Raw genomic sequence first — 20,595 nt, 5'->3', positions numbered from 1 at the left:
GAATCTTATTACCTCGTAATTTGGTGGACTTTTTGTCTGAAATGAAAATATTAAAAAGTCTCTTAGATGCACAATGTGTCTTGGGACATTAGATGTTGGTCCATCCATATGGTTATCGGGTTCGAGATATTCCGCCGGATGCTGCAGCTCGATCTAGCGAGATGGTTATAGATATTTCATTGGATGCAGATCACTCGATAGGTAATCTATCAATCCATTAATAAATAAGGGATGCACCCCTATACGAACGTATTTTGCGACGTAGGATTCACATGATCTAAGGACGACATTGTTGTGCATCGTAGAAGATTTAAATCCATTTTTATAACATTCTGATGCCGTCATTAGTTTCTTTAGTCTTTAATTGTAATAGTAATGGTAAATATATGTAAAAACCTCCAAATTCATCAGATACAAAACAAACAACAAGCACACTAGTGCAACAAAATGAACGGAAAAAACCAGCCTTTGTAACTCTATGCTTAAACAAAAAGATTATGTTGACTGCGTTGTCATTGCAAATGTTTCTACATTTTCACAAAAATCAGTAAGATGGTGAGGTGGTTGTCGTATGAGTGGAGGACGACGTGGCCGGGGAATGGGATCCATCAACCGCACCTTCACCACTTTGTTGCAGGGCTGCTGATGCCAATGCTTCTCGAAAGGGTCGTGCCACCGAAGCAATTGGGGTATATATTCTGGCGGATGGAGTGGCATCCGGGGATGTGGTGGTTGTAGCCATGATGGCATATTCTGGTGGCACCCATACTCCTCCCACTACCAAATATTGAGGTGTTTGTTGCGAGTTACTGCTGTTTTGAATCGAAGGACTTGGTCTCGATCTCGTGTGTAATCGATACTTCTGAAAAATGATCGAAAAAAAGTAATTCAGAATGGGGTATATATGCCACAAAATTAATATATTAAAGAAAGAAATTAAGTGATGGACTTGATCTTTCTATGAACATGGCAAGGAGGGAAATTTTCCCAGAAAGCATATTAGAATAAGGTCTAAAAGTCAGAATAAATTAAAGCTAAGACAATCTTCTTTCTCAAGACTATTGATCCCTTCACATTATTCTTGTTCACATTACGACCACAAAAAGTCATTGCTTCAAATGAAAGTTTCTCCCATGAGATTCTTCACCTAAACCATTTAGTAACAATCCAAGATGCTATTCCCATTGGCTCGATAATCCAAAGTAACCGAAATAAACTTTCATCGCATCCCTTAATTTGTCAAGGTACATTAAGATATTTGCATTATTGTGAAATATCATGAAACTAAAAGAAAAATCCTAAAGAAACATCCATTCGAAAAGGGTCACGAATGCTCAACTTTAATGGGGAAAAGTATGAGTTCACAAACCTGTAAATGACTTTTAACCTCATCATTTGTGAGTCCATCAACCTTCATCAACTCCCTTATCTGTTTAGGTGTAGCAACTGCATAATCCAATCAATAACAACATTTATCAGACAATCGTTGATCAATATTATATACTTAATCTGATTTTATAGCTAATATATATACCATGGGAACCACCAAGTTGATGAAGGGATTGCACAAATCTTCTGTGTAAATCCTGCGACCAACACCTCCTTGCTTTTCTTAGAGACTCCCCTTCTTTCTCTTCCTTCTTATCTCCGCCGCCAGTGCCGGCCGTGGAACTGGTGGATGCCGGTGACTGTGACTTATTCTTTGGAACTTGCATAGGAGCAGTTGAAGTTCCGCTAGTGCCTAAATTTTTCTCCTTCTTGAATGGCTGAAATGCACCATCACATCGGCCACCGCCATTTCTCGTCACCTCCGTAACTACCACCTTTCTTGGTGAATGCTATACTCCAAACATAAAAATTCGAAATTAGAAAAATCCCACATGCTTAAAACATTTTTTTAATAAAAAAAACTAAAAATACAATAATCTTCCGGAAAATCACCTCTTTTGAAGATGGATCTCGGGTCTGATTCCAAAGCTGAGCAGATCTAAGCCAGTCTGATTTCTTGGAATTCTTCTCATTATCATTCTTCCCATCTGTATTACTCATATCAGCTAAATCTTTATTTGGTTTCTGGGATTCTTGTTCTTCACCATCAGATTGGGACGAGGCCCTTTTCAGCGGAATGAACTCTTCAAAAACCGGACACGATGTCTGCTCAGAACACTCGGATTGCCCACGTAAATTACACTCTGTTGTCGCCCATGATAACTGCTGTTTGCATGACTCAATTGCTGCAGATTACCGATATAAAATAAGCCCAGAACCATCAAGAAAAAGTAAACAAAAATTGAAGAATAACAAAATTGTATAAAAATCATAAACAGTATGATTGATACCTTGTGTAACAAGCTCAAAACAGAGAGGAAGTTCACGTCGGAAAACCTGAATCTTGTGATGCTCTTCCTCTAAAGCTTGTATGTAATCTTGAAATCTCTTCATTTTATCTGAAAAATCACTGTGATTAATTCAGACCGTGGATTATCTTTCTTTCTGATTTCCTTCTCTGTACCTTGTTAAGTTCTTTATTTTCACCCCTCGATTTTTTTGGCTAAGTGAAATCATTACAAGAAATCGGTTAGAATCTGAGCCAAGACAAGGAGAGATTATGTAGGGGGAAGATAAGGACTTCTTGTTTCTTTTTTCCTTTTTCTGTCAGAGATCCGAATGAGGAGACTAGAATAAAGGGATCTAGAGTGGAATCACGCAAAGGAATAATCTTGGTTTGATATATATACATATGTATAACCACCGCCGGTTGTTACAGATTAGTAGTGCAAGAATGTAGAGTAACGCGATAATTCAATTTTCATCATTCAGATGTGAGAAAATTGGGATATATATGTTTTATTAATTTATAAGACGATATTATATGAATTTTTATATATCAAAATTAATAATAACACATAAAAACTAATAATGTAAGGAGCTTTAATTTCCTTTAAATGATATCTTCTTAAAAAAATTAAAAAAATTTGTTTTAATTTGAGATTTTTTAGAAAATATTTTGCGAGGATGTTTTGAAAAAGAGAAGCATATGTTTGGTTTGATTTTAGAAAATATTAATGAGACGAATCCTCTGTTTGGGTCACTTATAAAAAAAATTATTTTTCATATAAAAAATGTCACTTAAACATGATTAGTGTTTATCCGTCTCACGAAAAAAATCTGTGATACCGTCTCATATGAGATCTACTCATATATTAGTTCATGTTATATTTATTGGATAAAATTATTGTACTTTTTTAAAACTAATTATTCTAAAGAGAGTAAATTGGGGTTCTATTGCCTTCTTCCAAAACAAAATATAAAATATATGTATTTGAATACCAAAATTTAATTCCATAATGAAAATAGCCAATTAAAGTTTATTAATGAGCATGTATATCTACACAGGTAAATCAAAAAAGTTATTATATCGGGAAAAATTTAATTTCCAAAGGACCAAACCATACATTAAATTCTACTCTTTAAATATTAAATATGTTGTTATATAATATATATTAAAAAAATAAAAGGAAAATTATTAGTTTCGGGAACAAAATAAATAAATTGCTATATTTAATTGAGGTGGTGTTGTTGGCGTGGGAGAGTCTGGAGACGTCGAGGTCGGGCCGTCGCGTACTGATTAATATTTTATTTTTAGATTTTTAGAGATCAAAATTGTGAAGGTATTTATAATATGCACCCCATATTTTGTGTTTGTGTTTACACGCACTAGTACGATTTCACAAATTCAATTTTATAGAAATACCAATATAATTTGTGAAAAGTAATATGTTTGACTGTAATAATTGTTTTTGTTGAGAGAATGATCATCAGTTACACATGAGTTATTGTATAGTTCAAAATATTAGAATTGCATAATTATCATAACTATAACTTTTGATAAAACGATAAATGTTCGGTCTATTTATGTGAGTTCGATGGACTATTATTATATGTTTCAAGATAGTGTAGGTTCGAAAAAATTTTTATCGTTATAATTGAAAGCAGAATAAACCTAAAAAATGTTAAATTGGCACAAACGCTGCATGTACCGAATTTGTAAAACCTAATTTTTGTTATATAATTTAACATTTATTCTGACTGATATTGTGAAATTAAGATATATGAAGGGGACAGGATATGAGACCCTTCGAATAAGTGATGTATGTAATAGAATTTAAATGACGAAGAAAAATATTACTTTAAAAAATAGTATGTGTTGTTTGTTAGATAAATGAATGAACTCTAACAATTCACGATGATAGATTTTTGTACCTTTTTTTGTATCAAAAGAATAGTTTAAAATATTTTTCTTTGATTTTCAAAAAGTTATTTGAGTATGATTTAAATCATTCATACGATGCTTTAGAATTATTTATCTTTGCATGTATAACGTCGGCTCCAACTATTCTGAATTTTGAGTGGAGATAAATCTTCTTATAAATCCCTATGAACGGATATTTCACCTTCTTCATGATATTGTTTTTATTAAAATTATTTTATAAGCAATCTGTTTGATCTCCATCGAACTACGGTCGCCAAATCAAACACCTTGAATTTGACTATTTCAACGAGAACATATAATCCAATGCTTGTATGATCATCAATGCATCAGAGACACAGTTAGCCGTTGGTTCAAAATTTCAGAAAAATTTGTTCTTATTCGGGCTTGTCCTAATTAGCCTCATTCTTTTCATCAACCCCTTGATCAAGAACGTCAGAACTGAAGTCTAATTGCACCAATCAGATCATGATCCCCTAGGTATCACTGATAGTGCCTGCAAAAGTCTTAAGTTATGATGTCATACAGTACGGTCCTTTCAACTCATATATCACGATCGAATCTACAACAATTAGTATATCGAGAGTTGCAAAGAAATTCGATAACGATGTGATGTATCTTTCAGTAATAACAATGACATGATATGTACAAATTTAGGAAAGTCTTTTCCGAAATACGCATGTCTTACTCTGTCAAAAGATTCTTTGCAATATTAATTCATTATATCACAAAAGATATTATTGACTCTTATGTATTTCGAAACTATACCCAACCTCATCCCCTAATGACCCATCAATGGAGTCAGTAAATAGATCAAAATGCATCCTAGTACGCAGGAACTCCACGTTGTCTCGATTCAAAGGATTAATAGTGTACAACCATAACAACAAACTTTTTTCTACTCGATAAATGATTATCAATTGGAAAGTCCGATGAAAGGTTGTTCAGTGCATCATCAAATGATCTTCCATCTGTATGAATGGACATCTCCATGTCATTAGCAATGAAACATAACGTTTACATCACATACGTCAGTCTTAAGATCGAACGAAATTTATCATTATTTTAGGCGTCTGAATAGACTAGAAACTAGTTTAGAATATATATTACGTTTCCTAATGAGTTTCATGATCTTACGTTAAGAGACAAATCTCATGACATCTATTACATAATCAAGAAATTTATCTATGCAACTTACATAAGATACAAATAAAATAAATGTCATAATTTAAAAAATCGTAAAATATTATGAAAATAAATATTTTTTTATATAAGAGTACGTTGACCCACTGGACAATCTAACAAGATTTGTTCATAAATTATATAAATTTAACAAATTATTTTAAAAAAATTGAAAATGATATAAATACCTGAAAACATAAAAAAAAAATCAATTCGAAGGTCTAAAATGCAATTTCAAGTTCCTTACAATTGTGTGTGTATATTTATTTATACATACAGTTTTGTTTGTAGCTGGGAGAATCTTCTCCAGGAGCGTGTCCTACACGTCCAGTTAGCATCGCGTATGGTTTGGGTCTGATCCTTGGTGGACTCTGTAGAAATTGTGGTGGCCTTTCGCGTTCTCTAAAAGACACACCCAAGAACCAATGATACGTAATAAGTCAATCTCACAAATATGTCGTGTCACACACGCACGAACAAAATACAGAAACGTGGATCCGGGGGATGGTTATATCAAAATTGGAATATTCCTTGGTATGACGTAGCAGCTGAGATGTTGGATCAGTCTGCGAAAGACCATCCACATTAAATACAAAAACTGGAATATTTCGTATTTTTAAACATAAAATTATTAAATATATAAAATAAAATTTAATAATAGCATCATNCGGAATAATTCTCTTTTCCTATTAAAAACTGTAGAATAATAAGCTAGTAGTTGATTTTAGAAGGTTCGTTCGTTTGGGATATTGAAATAATATCATTTTTTTACGATGAGGAATATGTGGTTATTATGATTTGAGATGTATATAAGGATATAATTAGTTCACTAGCGACTGAGTTACACGCTTTGCATGTCTAACGTAATATAGGATATTTGATATGTTACATGATCAATTTATAGAATGAATGTTGGATATTTATAATTTGATATGAATATTATAATATGATATAAATTATACAATGAATTTTTAGTCCTTGCACCAATTCATACAATATGAATTTTGAGTCCTTGCACCAATTCATACAATATGAATCAATATACGGGAGAGATGAGACTGGATCAACAAGGTGGAGAACGGTTTCATGAACTGGAATTTGGAAACCTCGAGGGGCTATCATTCTTCAGGTCAGCATGTAAATTGGTCGATTTGAAATCTCGAGTTCTAATCATCCTGCAATCTCGTTTCTTCACAATTGTGTGATGTTTGGACTACATGTTTTGTTTGTGTGAAGTTTGAGACTTTGGTGCGTAGTTTGGTCAACGAATGCTAGTAGGGCACCACCAATAATGAATCTTGGGTGGATCTTTTATGAATAAAATGGACAATTGATTTGGTTTTGTCATCAAGCTGCTGGTGGAGCGATTCAAGCTTCTTGAGAAGTTTGCAACTAAAGTAGGAAATTTGATTTATGTTCGTGATTGTACAGGCAACTCTCATCTCGATGTAAAATTTGTTGTTTTATGGAATAAATTTTTTGAGGTAAATAAAGAAGTAGGAATTTTTTTTACAAACACGAAAATTTATGTGAGAATGGCTCACATATCAATTTGATGAGTCATTAATTGGTTATTGCTTGAATATTTGTTTATGAGCAATTGATTCTTGAGTCTTGATTGGTTGTTGTTGAGTTATTGATTGACTATTACTTGTTTATTTGTTTGATAATTATAATTATTTTATTACTTGTTTAGGATTATAACTTGAACTATTTCAAAATGGAACATCAATCTGCTGCAAAGAAAGAAAAAAACATTGATATCATCTTTCTTTAAGAAGAGAGATCGTCAAGCTAGTGAAGATACTTCAATTCTAACAGTCCTTACTATGCAACATCAATCCAGTGAAAGTCTTCCATTTCCCAATATCCAAATTCCTTCATGTTCTTCTCCTAGAAACGATCATCAGTCATCATCTACTTGTATTGAACGAGATTCGGGAAAAAGAAAACAGATATGTGAATATCATGTTAATATACGAGATGAGATAAGACGTTCATATCTAAATATGGGGCCTTATCAACCAGATATGTTGGAGTATCCAGGTACAAAATTTGGAAGCCAGAATCGTCATTTTCAGAAAAAATGGTTTCAGAAATTTTATTGGTTAGAGTATTCGCCTTCAACAAATAAGGCATATTGTTTCTATTGTTTTCTTTTCTTGAATGATGTTAATTCATCTAATATCTCGGTGTAAGTCAATGAAGGATTTGAAAATTGGAAAAGGGTAAATCAAGTAAAAACATGTGCTTTTCTTGCCCATATTGGTTCTGCAGCTTCTTCGCCTCATACTATGTGTGAGAGAAGGGCTGAAAATTTGATGAGGCCCTCGCAACATATTGATAAAGTGATGTATGCACAATCTAAAGAGGAAAAAGAGAAAAATCATCTGCGTTTGAGCACCTCAATTGTAGCTGTTCGTTGGCTAGCACTTCAAGGTTGTGCGTTTAGAGGCAACGATGAATCACTATCTTCTTCTAATCGTGGAAATTTTCTTAAATTGGTGAAGGCTTTTGCAAAAATGAATACAGAAATTGATGAAGTTGTGCTTGAGAATGCTCCAAAAAATGCCCAATATATCGCTCCAGAAATTCAAAAAGAGATTTTACATATTATGGCCAATAGAGTACGTCAGATGGTTCGTGAAGAAGTTGGAGATAAATACTTCTGTATTCTTGTTGATAAAGCCCGAGATATATCTAAACGAGAGCAAATGGCCATTATATTGAGGTTTGTGAACAATCAAGGGATTTTGGCAGAAAGATTTTTTGCCATCAAAAGTGTTAGTGACACTACCTCAATGAATTTGAAAAATGAGATATCAAATGTTCTTGTTCATCATGATCTCCATGTTAAGAAAATCATAGGTCAAGGATATAATGGTGCTAGCAATATGCGTGGAGCGTGGAATGGACTTCAATCATTATTTCTCAAATATTGTCCCTATGCATACTTTGTCCACAGTTTTGCACATCGTTTACAACTGACATTGGTTTCTGCAGCTTAGGATGTTAGTGTTATTTGGGAATTCTTTTCTCATTTGGACAATATTGTTAATATTGTCACTTCTTCTACTAAGCGCATTGCTGAATTACATACTGCAAAAAGAAATGAAATTGAGTATATGTTGTCAATTGGAGAATGTGATTCTGGACGTGGTGCAAACTTGCAAAGTTTTTGAAGTTCTCAGTGATCATTCTCCAAATGGAAGAGCTAAGGCTGAAGTTCGGGGGATTTACAGAAACATGGCAAGCTTTGAAGTTGTGTTTATTTTGCACTTAATGCATAAAATTATGAGAACAACAGATACTCTTTGTCAAATTCTTCAAAGAAAATCTCAAGACATTTTGACTGCTATTACATTTGTCACTACTACCAAAACTAGCCTTCAAGAATTTAGAGAATGTGGGTGGAACGAATTTCTTCAGGAAGTTAAAATTTTTTGCTCAAGAAATGAAATTGATGTGCCTGACCTTGATTGTCTATATAAGATTGGACGTTCATATCGGAAAACTACAGTAGAGCATCATTATCACTTTGATGTTTTTAATGGAGCAATATATTTCATTTTGATGGAGTTAAATATTCGGTTCAATGAGTCATCGGTGGAACTTCTTTCTCTTAGTACAGCTTTAGATCCTAAAAATTCATTTGACTCATTTAACAGTGATGATATTTGCAAGCTTGCAAAAAATTTTATCCTGGAGATTTCACATATCAAGAAATTGTTGCTTTGGAGTATGAACTGATACATTATAAACTTGATGTGATGCAGAATTTAAAGGTTTCTACACTTGTTGAGTTGTGTCAGCAATTGACTGAGAGTGGACGGTCAAATGTTTACGTTATGTTTGACTAGATTGATTCATCTTGTTTTGACATTACATGTGTCTACCTCCACTACTAAACGAGCTTTTTCAGCAATGAAGCATGTGAAGACGGCACTTCGCAATAAAATGGAGGATGATTTTCTTGCCGATTGTTTGACACTCTATATTGAACGAGATTTAGCTAAATATATTGATGTAAATTCTATTATTGATGAATTTTATGTTTTAAAATCTCGTAGGGCACAACTTCGTTGAACGATATAATGTAATTTTTGTTTTAATAATATATAACTTATCATATTGAGTTCAAGCCCCCCCAACTCTTATTCCTGGATTCGTCCCTGAATATAATAAAATTAAATAGATATTACACATGATATATTTAGAAAGTCTCAGAAGTATATTTAGTCATGCCTCTGTTATACCAAATGCTTCAATCCAACCAATTCTCTTTTCACTGTTAAAAAAATTTAACAAAATGTTCTTATAATTTTCAATGTTGAATAAAAAAGATATAGTGTGTAATGAACTTCCTTATATATGCTTCCTAAGTTTCTGAAAAATTCTTAAAATCAAACGTCCGTTCATCTTGATTGTGATTTTCCACCCCAAATCAATTATTTGTGTCCTAATATACTTCAAATTTATTAAATTTAATTATAGATATTGGAATTTATAGATAATGTTGTATTATATATGTTAAACATAAGTAAAATAAGATTTAATTAAAATATACCATATGCAGTCTGACATTCAACCAAAATTAATTCATTTCGTTGATATTTTACAATAACATCCATTTGTATAACATGAATATCTTTTGTTTTGTCAGAATTAAAATGCATGAAAAGATTCAATTGTTGACATGCTTCCAAAATAAAGTACATAAATTGTATGAATATTTGAATGTAAATTTGTTTTTACAATATAAGAAAAAAAACATAATATCTCACAATTATTTTTTCACATATTTTCGTTAAAAGTATGTCTTTGTACACACCAAATCGATTATGTAACTTTCCATCTTTGACTAAAATTTTTGTAAATCGTTGAGCAACTGCTATTGATAGTGCCACATAAAACTGGCCATGAGTAAACACCTGATTACACAGAAAGATATCAACATTCAATATTGTTTGACATTGTGCCATTTTACTCTCGAAGTAAAACTTATTTTTATTGGGTATTGTCTACGTGTCGGTTCAAATGGAATTCTTGAATTTTATTCGATTTTCAAAGGAATTCGATAAAGAAAATATCGTTTACCCTTGTAAGAACCAATTATGATTTCCGAAACTATGAAGTTTCTCCCGAGATTGCGACATATTAACCTCGTTCCATTGCATAGTCCTAGTTTAGGTGCAACATTCTTTAAGAGCATGATTGGGCAACCTATTTTTAATGCGATTCTATGAGGTGGAAAACCACTCGGACAAAGGGAATTCAAAAACTCTTCTCGGAAAATATTTTGGGCTGCTCCCAGTTGGTGATAGATTCGATCTTAGCTGGATTTACTTCAAGTCCTTTTCTCGATATAACATGTCCGAGAAAAGTTACCTTATCCAGCCAGAATTCACGTTTACTGAATTTAGCATATAATTGGTTATCCTTTAAAGTTTGCAGGACAACTCGTAAATGTTGTAAGTGTTCCCCCCAATTTTTAGAGTAAACCAGAATATCGTCAATTAATATTACGAAAAAATTGTCAAAGAATGGTTGAAAAACTCGATGCATCATGTCCACAAAAGCTGCGGGAGCATTAGTCAGACCGAACGACATTACCACAAACTCATAGTGCCCGTAACGGGTGTTGAAAGTTGTCTTTGAAATGTCTCCCTTATCCTTAGTTGATAGTATCCTTGCCAAAGATCCATCTTTGAGTATATCGTGGATCCTTGCAATGCGTCAAATAGTTCATCGATTCGAGGCAATGGATACTTATTTTTACTATAAGATTGTTTAATTCCATGTAGTCAATACATATTCTCAGTGTACCATCTTTTTTTTTTTAACAAATAAAATTGGAGCTCCCAGAGTGAGGTACTTGAGCGGATGTAATTCTTCCCAATAAATTCTTCTAACTGCAACGTTAATTCTTTTAACTCTGTCGAGGCCATCCTGTATGGAGTTCTTGATTTGGGTTTAGCTTCTTGAATTAATTCAGTGGTGAATTCAAAGTCACGGTGACGAGGTAGAGAGATAATTTCTTCGGGAAAGACTTTAGGAATTTCCGAACAACCGAAATTTCTACGATATTGTACTGATCGTTTGGTTTATTTATGAGGTATGACAAAAATCCTTGTCCTTCGTTTTTGAGAATTGATCGAGTTTTGGATCCATAAATTACTTCTACGGTCCTCATAGAGGCGATATTTGGAAAACTAGTTGAGATGGAATGATTTACAAGAGATACTTCTTCAGTGCAACAATTTAGTTGGGCTTGATGTCGAAACAACCAATCCATGCCTAATATGATGTCATATTCATGTATAAGTAGTTCGACTAAATCTACTAAGTACTCTTGCATGCAAAACTTTAGAAGACAATTTTTGTGAATAATATATGTGGTTACCTTAGTTCCTATTAGTAAACTGATATTTAGATGATATGGTAATTATTTTGTTGGTAAAGATAAATCATAGACAAAAACAAGAGATACAAAAGAATGTGTTGCTCCAAGGTCAAATAGAACTTCCCAACTTTTGAGAATAAAGTAGTCGTACCTTTCGCCACTGCTGTCGGATCAATTTCCTCGTTTCCGACTAACGCATAAGTTCTTGTTGGAACTTGTGGTTTTTGTCATGGTGCTCTCTGGGTTTTCTTTGGACAATCTTGAATGCGGTGATGTTCGCTTCCACGAATCAAACATTTATTGTTCTTTCTCCAACAGCTAGCTTCTTTGTGATTTGGCTCCACAAAAACCATATTTCTTCTCATTATGATTTCCAGGTTCCCTTGGAAGTTTTTGTTGGTTAAATCCTTCATTATTTTTTTACAAAATTTTGCATTCTGTTGTTTCCTTCATCCGAGTTTGGAATAAATATCTTTTTCTCTCTTTGTTCCCTCTGAACTAATGTTTTGATGTCGGATTCCACCCTTAATACTTGATTGACCGCGGACACATAGTATGTGGTCTCAGTTGACAAGGTAATCCATATAATGAGGTGCATAGTGAATCAGTCGATGAAACTCGGCCTCATATTCAGCTACATTCTAATTGCCATGTACTAAGTCCATGAATTCTCGTTCTTGAGTATTGAGTGTTACTTGAGTGATATACTTATTCTTGAATTCACAGGTGAAGTTGGCCCATGTTCTAGGCATCCGGTTTCATCGCCATTGATGGTCTATAACTATCTACCAATGATGAACATCATCTTCAAATTGAAATTCAGAAGCATCAAAATTGAAGTTAACAATCCCAATATTTTTTAGAAATTGATTTTGATTTCCTACAAAAATTCATAGAAATTCATAGACCAGTACGAAAGCTTTGACATTGGAAATTATAGTCTAGAAAAAGCGTAGAAACCTTCGAACATGAAAATTACGGTCACAGGGGCGGCGCGTGACAGCGGTTCCGACGTCACACAGCCGCCGCCACGCGTGGCCGATATTTTCTTGGCAGACTCCCTTCATCAAGATCTACAACTTTTGTGTACAAAGTTTTCCAAAAAAAGCAACATAATTTTCCTATGATTTGAATTTTAAAACTGGATGGCTAGCAAATTTGCTACAGGAAAGTAATCGCTTCCATTGACTTTCCGATCATTTTACCGACATGCGTGGATTCTACTCAACACAAAGAACAATATTTATGTTATACCCGAAACCTAAATAAAACGTTAAGCAAGAGTTTCAAGTGCATGAACATGCAATATAAAAAGGTTATTTCTGGATATATACCTTTATAGATTCTCACGGTTTTTTATTCTTTTGAAGTAATCTGGGAAACTTTTTGCTAAACCTCCTGCACCAACTTGTTTCTGGGTGTGATAGGAAGTTTAGGAAAATTTTCCAGAATTTTTTGACAAGGTTTACTAATTGTCAAGGATTTTGCTAATTTCTTGGCATTTTCTCACCCATTTTTTCCTCTCTTTTCTACTGAATTTTTACACGAATTTTATCATCTTTTCCAATGGCATGATGGTATTTATAGGCAAAAGTAAATGAGGACATGATATCAAGTGTCTAAGATAATTAACACATCTCACTTATGACCTTTAGGATAATCAATCTATATATATTTTATTATTATTATTATTGTTATAATTATTATTATTATTATATTATTTAAAACTATTATTAATAGTAATTATACTTTTATTATAATTGCGTTGTTACAAATTGACAATAAATCAAGAATCGAAACTTGACATTTTGAAAATTAAGAAAGAATTCAAAATGAGAGATTGAGAATTGAGTGGAAAAAATAAGGGGTGGGAGGGTATTTACAGAAAAAATTTGGGAAAACAAATTCTGACGGTCGACCTGAAAAGTCAATCGTAAACAATGACCATGTCATCGACATACAAAAAAATGTGGACGTTAAATTAATTTTTTTTAAAAATAATAACAATAAACAGTCGACCAGCCGGGTCGATCAACGACCACTTGATCGTGGTCCTTAATCTCCAATGACCACTTAATCAGTTGATCATGGCCGCGCGACTTTTTTTTTAAAAAAAAATTAAATAGCCGACCACTGTGTTGACGAGTTTTTAACCCGAAAACCGTAACCGGCATGTCTAAGGTAGGTACGGTCACGGTTCTAGGTCAAACTCAACTGGGTCCAGGTCAAACTCGAAACGTGACCAGGTCTAATTGGAATCCAAAAAATTCTTTCTTCCTTTTTGTCCCGGAAAATATCCTCGCAAATTTATTTTTTCTTTCCTCGTTTCGGGCACCGTATTAGGAGCAAAGGTGTGTTGTAGCCCACTAGTTTTTTGGGTCTAGCCCTAAATATATGTATAATCCATCAGTTTTTGTTAGGTCAACTATAAAATAACAGATTTTTTTTTAATGAAAATGAAAGAAGAGCAAAAAAAAGATTAATGTTACATGTACATCCATATTTGTATATCAGTTTGTACAAAAAATTCAATACAATAATTCAATTTGTCAAAATTTCACTATATATGGAATACGAAATCTCGCGATATTACAGTAAAATCCCGCGATATAATGGTTGTAAATATCGATGTAACGATATATTGGTTGTACCTTTAGCATTATTAAAAAAAAGCCTGAAGTGAAATATATTTTCCTAATAATTTGTTAATTTAATTTATTGTATTTCCTTGTTGATTTGATTGCATATAATATTTTGTCTTTCCAGCTAATGAGATAATTATGCAAATAATATCATGATATGATTTTGAATAATTAAATATGTTTTAACTTTCTAGATAATATGATATTTAATGAGATCTTGCCTTTCTAATTAATGAGATAAATATGCTATGATTTTATTCTTGATAATAAGATATTATTGTGATTTGGTATCAATATTTAAAAGAGTTTATTTCTAATTAAACTCTTACTTTCCTTGTTGAATAGGTTTCCTTGTGGGGATAAACTCTAGGAGAGATGGAGTCTATAAATAAGAGAGACAAGGACATTGTTGGGTGTGCTTGGGAGTTTTTGTGAGGGGAAGTACGTGAGAGCTTAAAAGAGAGAGAAGAATTATTTTTCGTGGAGAGTTTTTTTGTGAGAAGATTTTCGTGGTGCTCTCTTCCTCGGTCAATAATTCACACACTTGTGCACGTTCATAATTTCAGAGAAAATCCTATTCAAGAGACGTGCTGTATTTGAAGAGTGGGAATAACGTGTTGTTGTGAATGTTGGGAACATCTGCAGACAATATCTGTGAAGAAGTTGGCTGAAGACCGTTTTTGTGGATTCTCTTTTTGGCATCACGTTTTTAGCTTTCTTGTTTTAGTTTTTATTCTGGTTATTTGTTTTTAGAAAGCTTTATTTTATCAAAGTGTTGAGGAAATTGATTTTCGTGAAAATCACTAGTGATAGGTTTTTTTTGTAAACGATTTGGTTTTCTAGTGATTAATTTTGCCATAAGGCACCGCACAAGTATTTATACTTGTGCATATTTAAACTTGTCCATCGATTTATTTCAAGTCAATTTGTGTTATAAAAAGTTTTCGCTGCATGAAGATGTTGTCCGAGATGTTGTAACATCTGGCACAACATTTAATTCTGATAAAACACAAATTTACTACTTTTACTCCTCGTCTGATATTTTTATTATTTATTGATATCTGTCAGACAAAATAATTCATAACAAGTGGTATCAGAGCCTACTCTTGATATACTAAGTACTGATTATGGTTTTTTGTTTTTTACACAGAACGATTTAAATGGCCACCTCCTTTACTACACTGTTGAAAGACAAATGATGGCTGCAAGTGAATCGTTTAGGTGTTGCCCTAGGTGTTGCCACACCTGGCCGCAACATCTGCGAAAAATCAATTTGTTTAAAATCCACAGCCTCGGGAAAATCAAGTGCGGATGATGATTTGGAAGCTGATGATGAAGAAATCACTCTTGAGAGTGTACAAAAGCTTTATGAAGAGTTGTTTGAAGATTGGACCAAAATAAACAAGTTGAACTCAAGTCTCATGAAGGAGAACACTGATCTAAAAGTTGTGGTTGCCAAACTTGAAGTAATCTTGAGCAAAAAAGACTTAGAACTGGGTAAGACCAAAGAAGAGCTTCAAAAGGCAACTGAAACTTTATCAATGTTCAATACGAGCACATCCAAGCTTGAGTCCATACTTTTGATGGGAAGATATGACAAGAAAGGCTTAGGCTTCAAAGACAGTGTGTTTGAAATTGGTGAATCTTCCAAGTCGACTGTTTTTGTGAATGGAAAGGCTGATACATCTCCACAACCACAATCCAAGTCACTAATCAAAATCTCTCCACCGAAAAGACAACCTGCTGCACCTATCCCTACGAAGAGAAAACGCAGGTATGTATGTCATTACTGTTTTAAGCCTGGACATATCAGGCCCTACTGTTCTAAACTCAGGGATGACTGCTTGAATCGAAAGTCGGGCCAGATGTTGCCCCAAATGTTGTCCAACACTTCCCGCAACACCTCCCACCATCGACCTACAGTAAGACAAATTTGGGTCCCCAAAGGTAAAAACTCACTGTAAAGTTGTCTATACTTCGTTAAAAACTAACACTGCAGGTCATTGGTACTTTGATAGTGGAAGCTTACGCCACATGACAGGTTCAAGAGAACATCTTATCGATTATGTTGAACAAAATTGTGGTAGAGTAACCTATGGAGGGGGAGCTAAAGGAAAGATTGTTGGAAAGGGAACATTGAATGTTGAAGGACTACCAAAGCTCCACAATGTGCTTCATGTTGAAGGATTAAATTCAAATCTTTTAAGCATAAGCCAATTGTGTGATGATAATTTGCTTGTCAAGTTTGATAAATATACTTGAGAAATTTTTGATGAAACTAACATGTGCATTATGACAGGTACAAGGTCGTCGGACAATTGCTACCAAATAGGTGAAGAACTGTCATGCAAACATGCGCAAATCACCGAACTTGACCTTTGGCATAAAAAACTCGGCCATGCAAACTTTAAAACTTTAAAGAACTTGAGTAAGTACGATGCAGTACGAGGTATGCCTAATCTCTCTTCTGTTATTCCATATGTGTGCGGAGACTGTCAAAAAGGAAAGCAGACTCGCGTGTCATATCCAATGTTGCCATCATCTGGGACAACACGCTGTGTGGATTTACTTCACATGGACTTAATAGGTCCTATGGGAGTGGAAATCTTTGGAGATTGCTTTTATCTTGGCAATAATTTGATCTCATGGAATAGTAGGAAACAGAATTGTGTATCACTTTCAACTGCTGAATCTGAATATGTGGCGGCTGGAAGTTGTTGTACTCAACTTTTATGGATGAACCAAATGATAAAAGACTATGGACTTAAGAGTGAAACCCTACTTGTGTACTGTGATAATTCGAGTGCAATTGATATTTCGAAAAATTATGTACAACACTCTCGAACAAAACACATTGACATTCAACATCACTTTATTAGAGATCTAGTAGAAAAGGAGTTGATTCGAATGGAATTTGTTGGTACAAATAACCAATTGGCAGACATATTCACTAAAACATTAGACTTTGAGGGATTCTCCAATCTTAGGAAATCTCTCAGCATGTGTGCAATCTGATCATTCATGGATGTTGTCTCGGATGTTACAACATCTCAGACAACACCCCATATGCATGTGCATTTCTAGGACTTAGGCATACTGCATTTGCATGCATACTGTTATATGATATGTTTTCACAATGTTGCATAATCTTCTGGTGCACTTACAATTTCATGTTCTATCTAAACTTAACACACTTGGATATGATTAATAATCTGATTAAATCACAAAGTAGTTGAAGGATGATCATGTACTCCATGAAATTTTCCCATACGAAAAGTGACTTGAAAAGATTGAGTAAAAAGAAAAATAAATTATGAATATGCTCTGTATCAGAAGAAAATATGGGAAAAAGCTACCTAAAAGAGTCCAATGAAGACTGTGCTTTTAGTGTGGGAGCTACCTCTTCTGAATTTAATACAGAATTCAAAATAGAAGAAATTGGAAAAAGCTACCTAGAGGAGTCCTAAAGAAGACCGTTCTTCTAGTGTGGGAGCTACCACTTCTATGGTCAGAAATTTAATAAGTCTCTAAGTGTGCAGAAAAATTAAAATAAATGTTTGGAATTGGACGTGTTGTAAGGAGATGTTGTCAACATTTACGAAAACACTTCATCTGTAAACATATTTCATATTTATTTTCATGTTTCTATTTTTTTTTTCATTCTGTTATTAGGCATAATTAGGACATGCATATAAACTTCATTGTGAATATTGTTGAGCCAAAAGGGATTGAGTATTTCAACAAAGAAAATTCGGTTAAATTCAAGATTTGACTAGAAATCCAATATTTGTGATTTTTAATGTTTCAGTGGTGTTAAATCGATGTGGGTTTCAATTCTGGAAATTATTTTGAAATGATTTTGGACGCAATTATCTCAGTAATTTTGGAAAGTGATTACGGAGCAAAGCTGATCTGGTCTAGTACGAGAACTTGGTTGTCCATTCTGGACAAAAAAGGGGAGAAGATGTGACTCAAAATCAAACTTAAGCTGATGTTGATGTTGATAATGTTCTGATCTGTTAGGTTCCCTGATGTTTCTGTTTTCCCTTATGTAATCCTTTTTAATGAACTGTTAATGATTTTTGCATGCGTTGTCTCAAGTGTTGCCAACACAACGAACAACACCCGTACTAACTTGTTTTTATTCAGGGGGAGAAAAATTCTCATATTAAGGGGGAGTTAATTGGAGTTTAACTGAGAAATTGAGTTTGATCTCATTTTTTCCAGAAAGGCAAAAAAGGTGAGATTGAAGAGAAATATATTTTCTTAATAATTTCTTAATTTAATTTGTTGTATTTTCTTGTTGATTTGATTGCATATAATATTTTGCCTTTCTAGATAATGAGATAATTATGTAAATAATATCATGATATGATTTTGAATAATTAAATATGTTTTAAGTTTCTAGATAATATGATATTTAATGAGATCTTGCCTTTCTAATTAATGAGATAAATATGCTATGATTTTATTCTTGATAATAAGATATTATTGTGATTTGGTATCAATATTTAAAAGAGTTTATTTCTAATTAAACTCTTACTTTCCTTGTTGAATAGGTTTCCTTGTGGGGATAAACTCTAGGAGAGATGGAGTCTATAAATAAGAGAGACAAGGACATTGTTGGGTGTGCTTGGGAGTTTTTGTGAGGGGAAGTACGTGGGAGCTTAACAGAGAGAGAAGAATTATTTTTCGTGGAGAGTTTTTTTGTGAGAAGATTTTCGTGGTGCTCTCTTCCTCGGTCAATAATTCACACACTTGTGCACGTTCATAATTTCAGAGAAAATCCTATTCAAGAGACGTGCTGTTTTTGAAGAGTGGGAATAACGTGTTGCTGTGAATGTTGGGAACATCTGCAGACAACATCTGTGAAGAAGTTGGCTGAAGACTGTTTTCGTGGATTCCCTTTTTGGCATCACGTTTTTAGCTTTCTTGTTTTAGTTTTTATTCTGGTTATTTGTTTTTAGAAAGCTTTATTTTCTCAAAGTGTTGAGGAAATTGATTTTCGTGAAAATCACTAGTGATAGGTTTTTTTTGTAAACGATTTGGTTTTCTAGTGATTAATTTTTGCCATAAGGCACCGCACAAGTATTTATACTTGTACATATTTAAACTTGTCCATCGATTTATTTCAAGTCAATTTGTGTTTTAAAAAGTTTCCGCTGCATGAAGATGTTGTCTGAGATGTTGTAACATCTGACACAACATTTAATTCTGACAAAACACAAATTTACTACTTTTACTCCTGGTCTGATATTTTTATTATTTATTGATATCTGTCGGACAAAATAATTCCTAACAAAGCCCAATACTCCAAATTTGCAAATCAAAATCAACGTTAGACATTTGTCAAAAGAAAGAACAATCGTTTTTTAAATCCTCGCAATTACAGTTCACAATTCCAAAATTGAATCCATAATCGCACAACATATTATAATCGCCAGGTATGATGTTTTTTTATAGGGGAAGTTGGTGAAAAATTCTCAATCAAAACATTTCTTTGGGTTCACTCCCTACCCACAAAATTGTAGTACTATGTCATACAAATTGTGATACACTTCATGTGGAAATATGGTACACTTCATGTGGAAATGTGGTACTAAAAAAGTACCCAGGGACTGAACACAAAAAAAAACGACGGCTGGGGACTGAAGGCCAATTTCCCGTTTTTTATATTATTTATTGATATTTGTTGATTTGTGTAGAAATAAAATATTTGTGCTTTTTTATTCAAAAAAATTGTGCTTTGGTTTTTTTATTTGATTATTTATGTTACAGTTTATTATAATTATTCTTTATCGTTGATTTTTTTTTCTTTTTTTTCAAAGTTTCGACATATTTTGATAATTTACTTGGATTTTAACAAATTATATATCACCTTCTTCTTGAAATTTCTTGATTAATTAAACAAATATTTTACTTGAATTATGTATTTTTACACTATAATTCAGTTTCTTAGCTTAAGAAGTTGAATGATGTGAATATTATGATTAATTTATGTACTACTAATTTAATTGGAAGGAGTCCATCCATTCTAAGATTGCCAAAAAATTATAAATCTCTTTGATTACTGCTCTATTGTAATGGAGCAATGATCT

General features: G+C 33.3%; 2 protein-coding genes across 2 annotated transcripts; one reads left to right on the top strand and one right to left on the bottom strand.

Annotated features, from left to right (window-relative positions):
• Positions 1-308: 308 nt before the first annotated feature.
• LOC140990208 (transcription factor HHO3-like) lies at positions 309-2,775 on the bottom strand. Its single transcript, XM_073459792.1, has 5 exons — positions 2,340-2,775; positions 1,942-2,234; positions 1,535-1,838; positions 1,370-1,446; positions 309-862 (listed from the first exon to the last, which is right to left on the bottom strand). Exons 1-5 carry the CDS (start codon positions 2,440-2,442, stop codon positions 545-547), a joined length of 1,095 nt encoding a protein of 364 aa, XP_073315893.1. The 5' UTR covers positions 2,443-2,775; the 3' UTR covers positions 309-544.
• A 4,686-nt stretch (positions 2,776-7,461) lies between these two features.
• LOC140990190 (uncharacterized) lies at positions 7,462-8,460 on the top strand. Its single transcript, XM_073459770.1, has 2 exons — positions 7,462-7,498; positions 7,730-8,460. The coding sequence occupies exons 1-2, from the start codon at positions 7,462-7,464 to the stop codon at positions 8,458-8,460; spliced, it is 768 nt and encodes a 255-aa protein (XP_073315871.1).
• Positions 8,461-20,595: the final 12,135 nt, after the last annotated feature.

Source organism: Primulina huaijiensis, chromosome 12 (assembly GCF_012295235.1).
Source record: "Primulina huaijiensis isolate GDHJ02 chromosome 12, ASM1229523v2, whole genome shotgun sequence".
NCBI classification, from domain to species: domain Eukaryota; kingdom Viridiplantae; phylum Streptophyta; class Magnoliopsida; order Lamiales; family Gesneriaceae; genus Primulina; species Primulina huaijiensis.
This window is presented reverse-complemented; position numbering and strand designations above follow the sequence as displayed.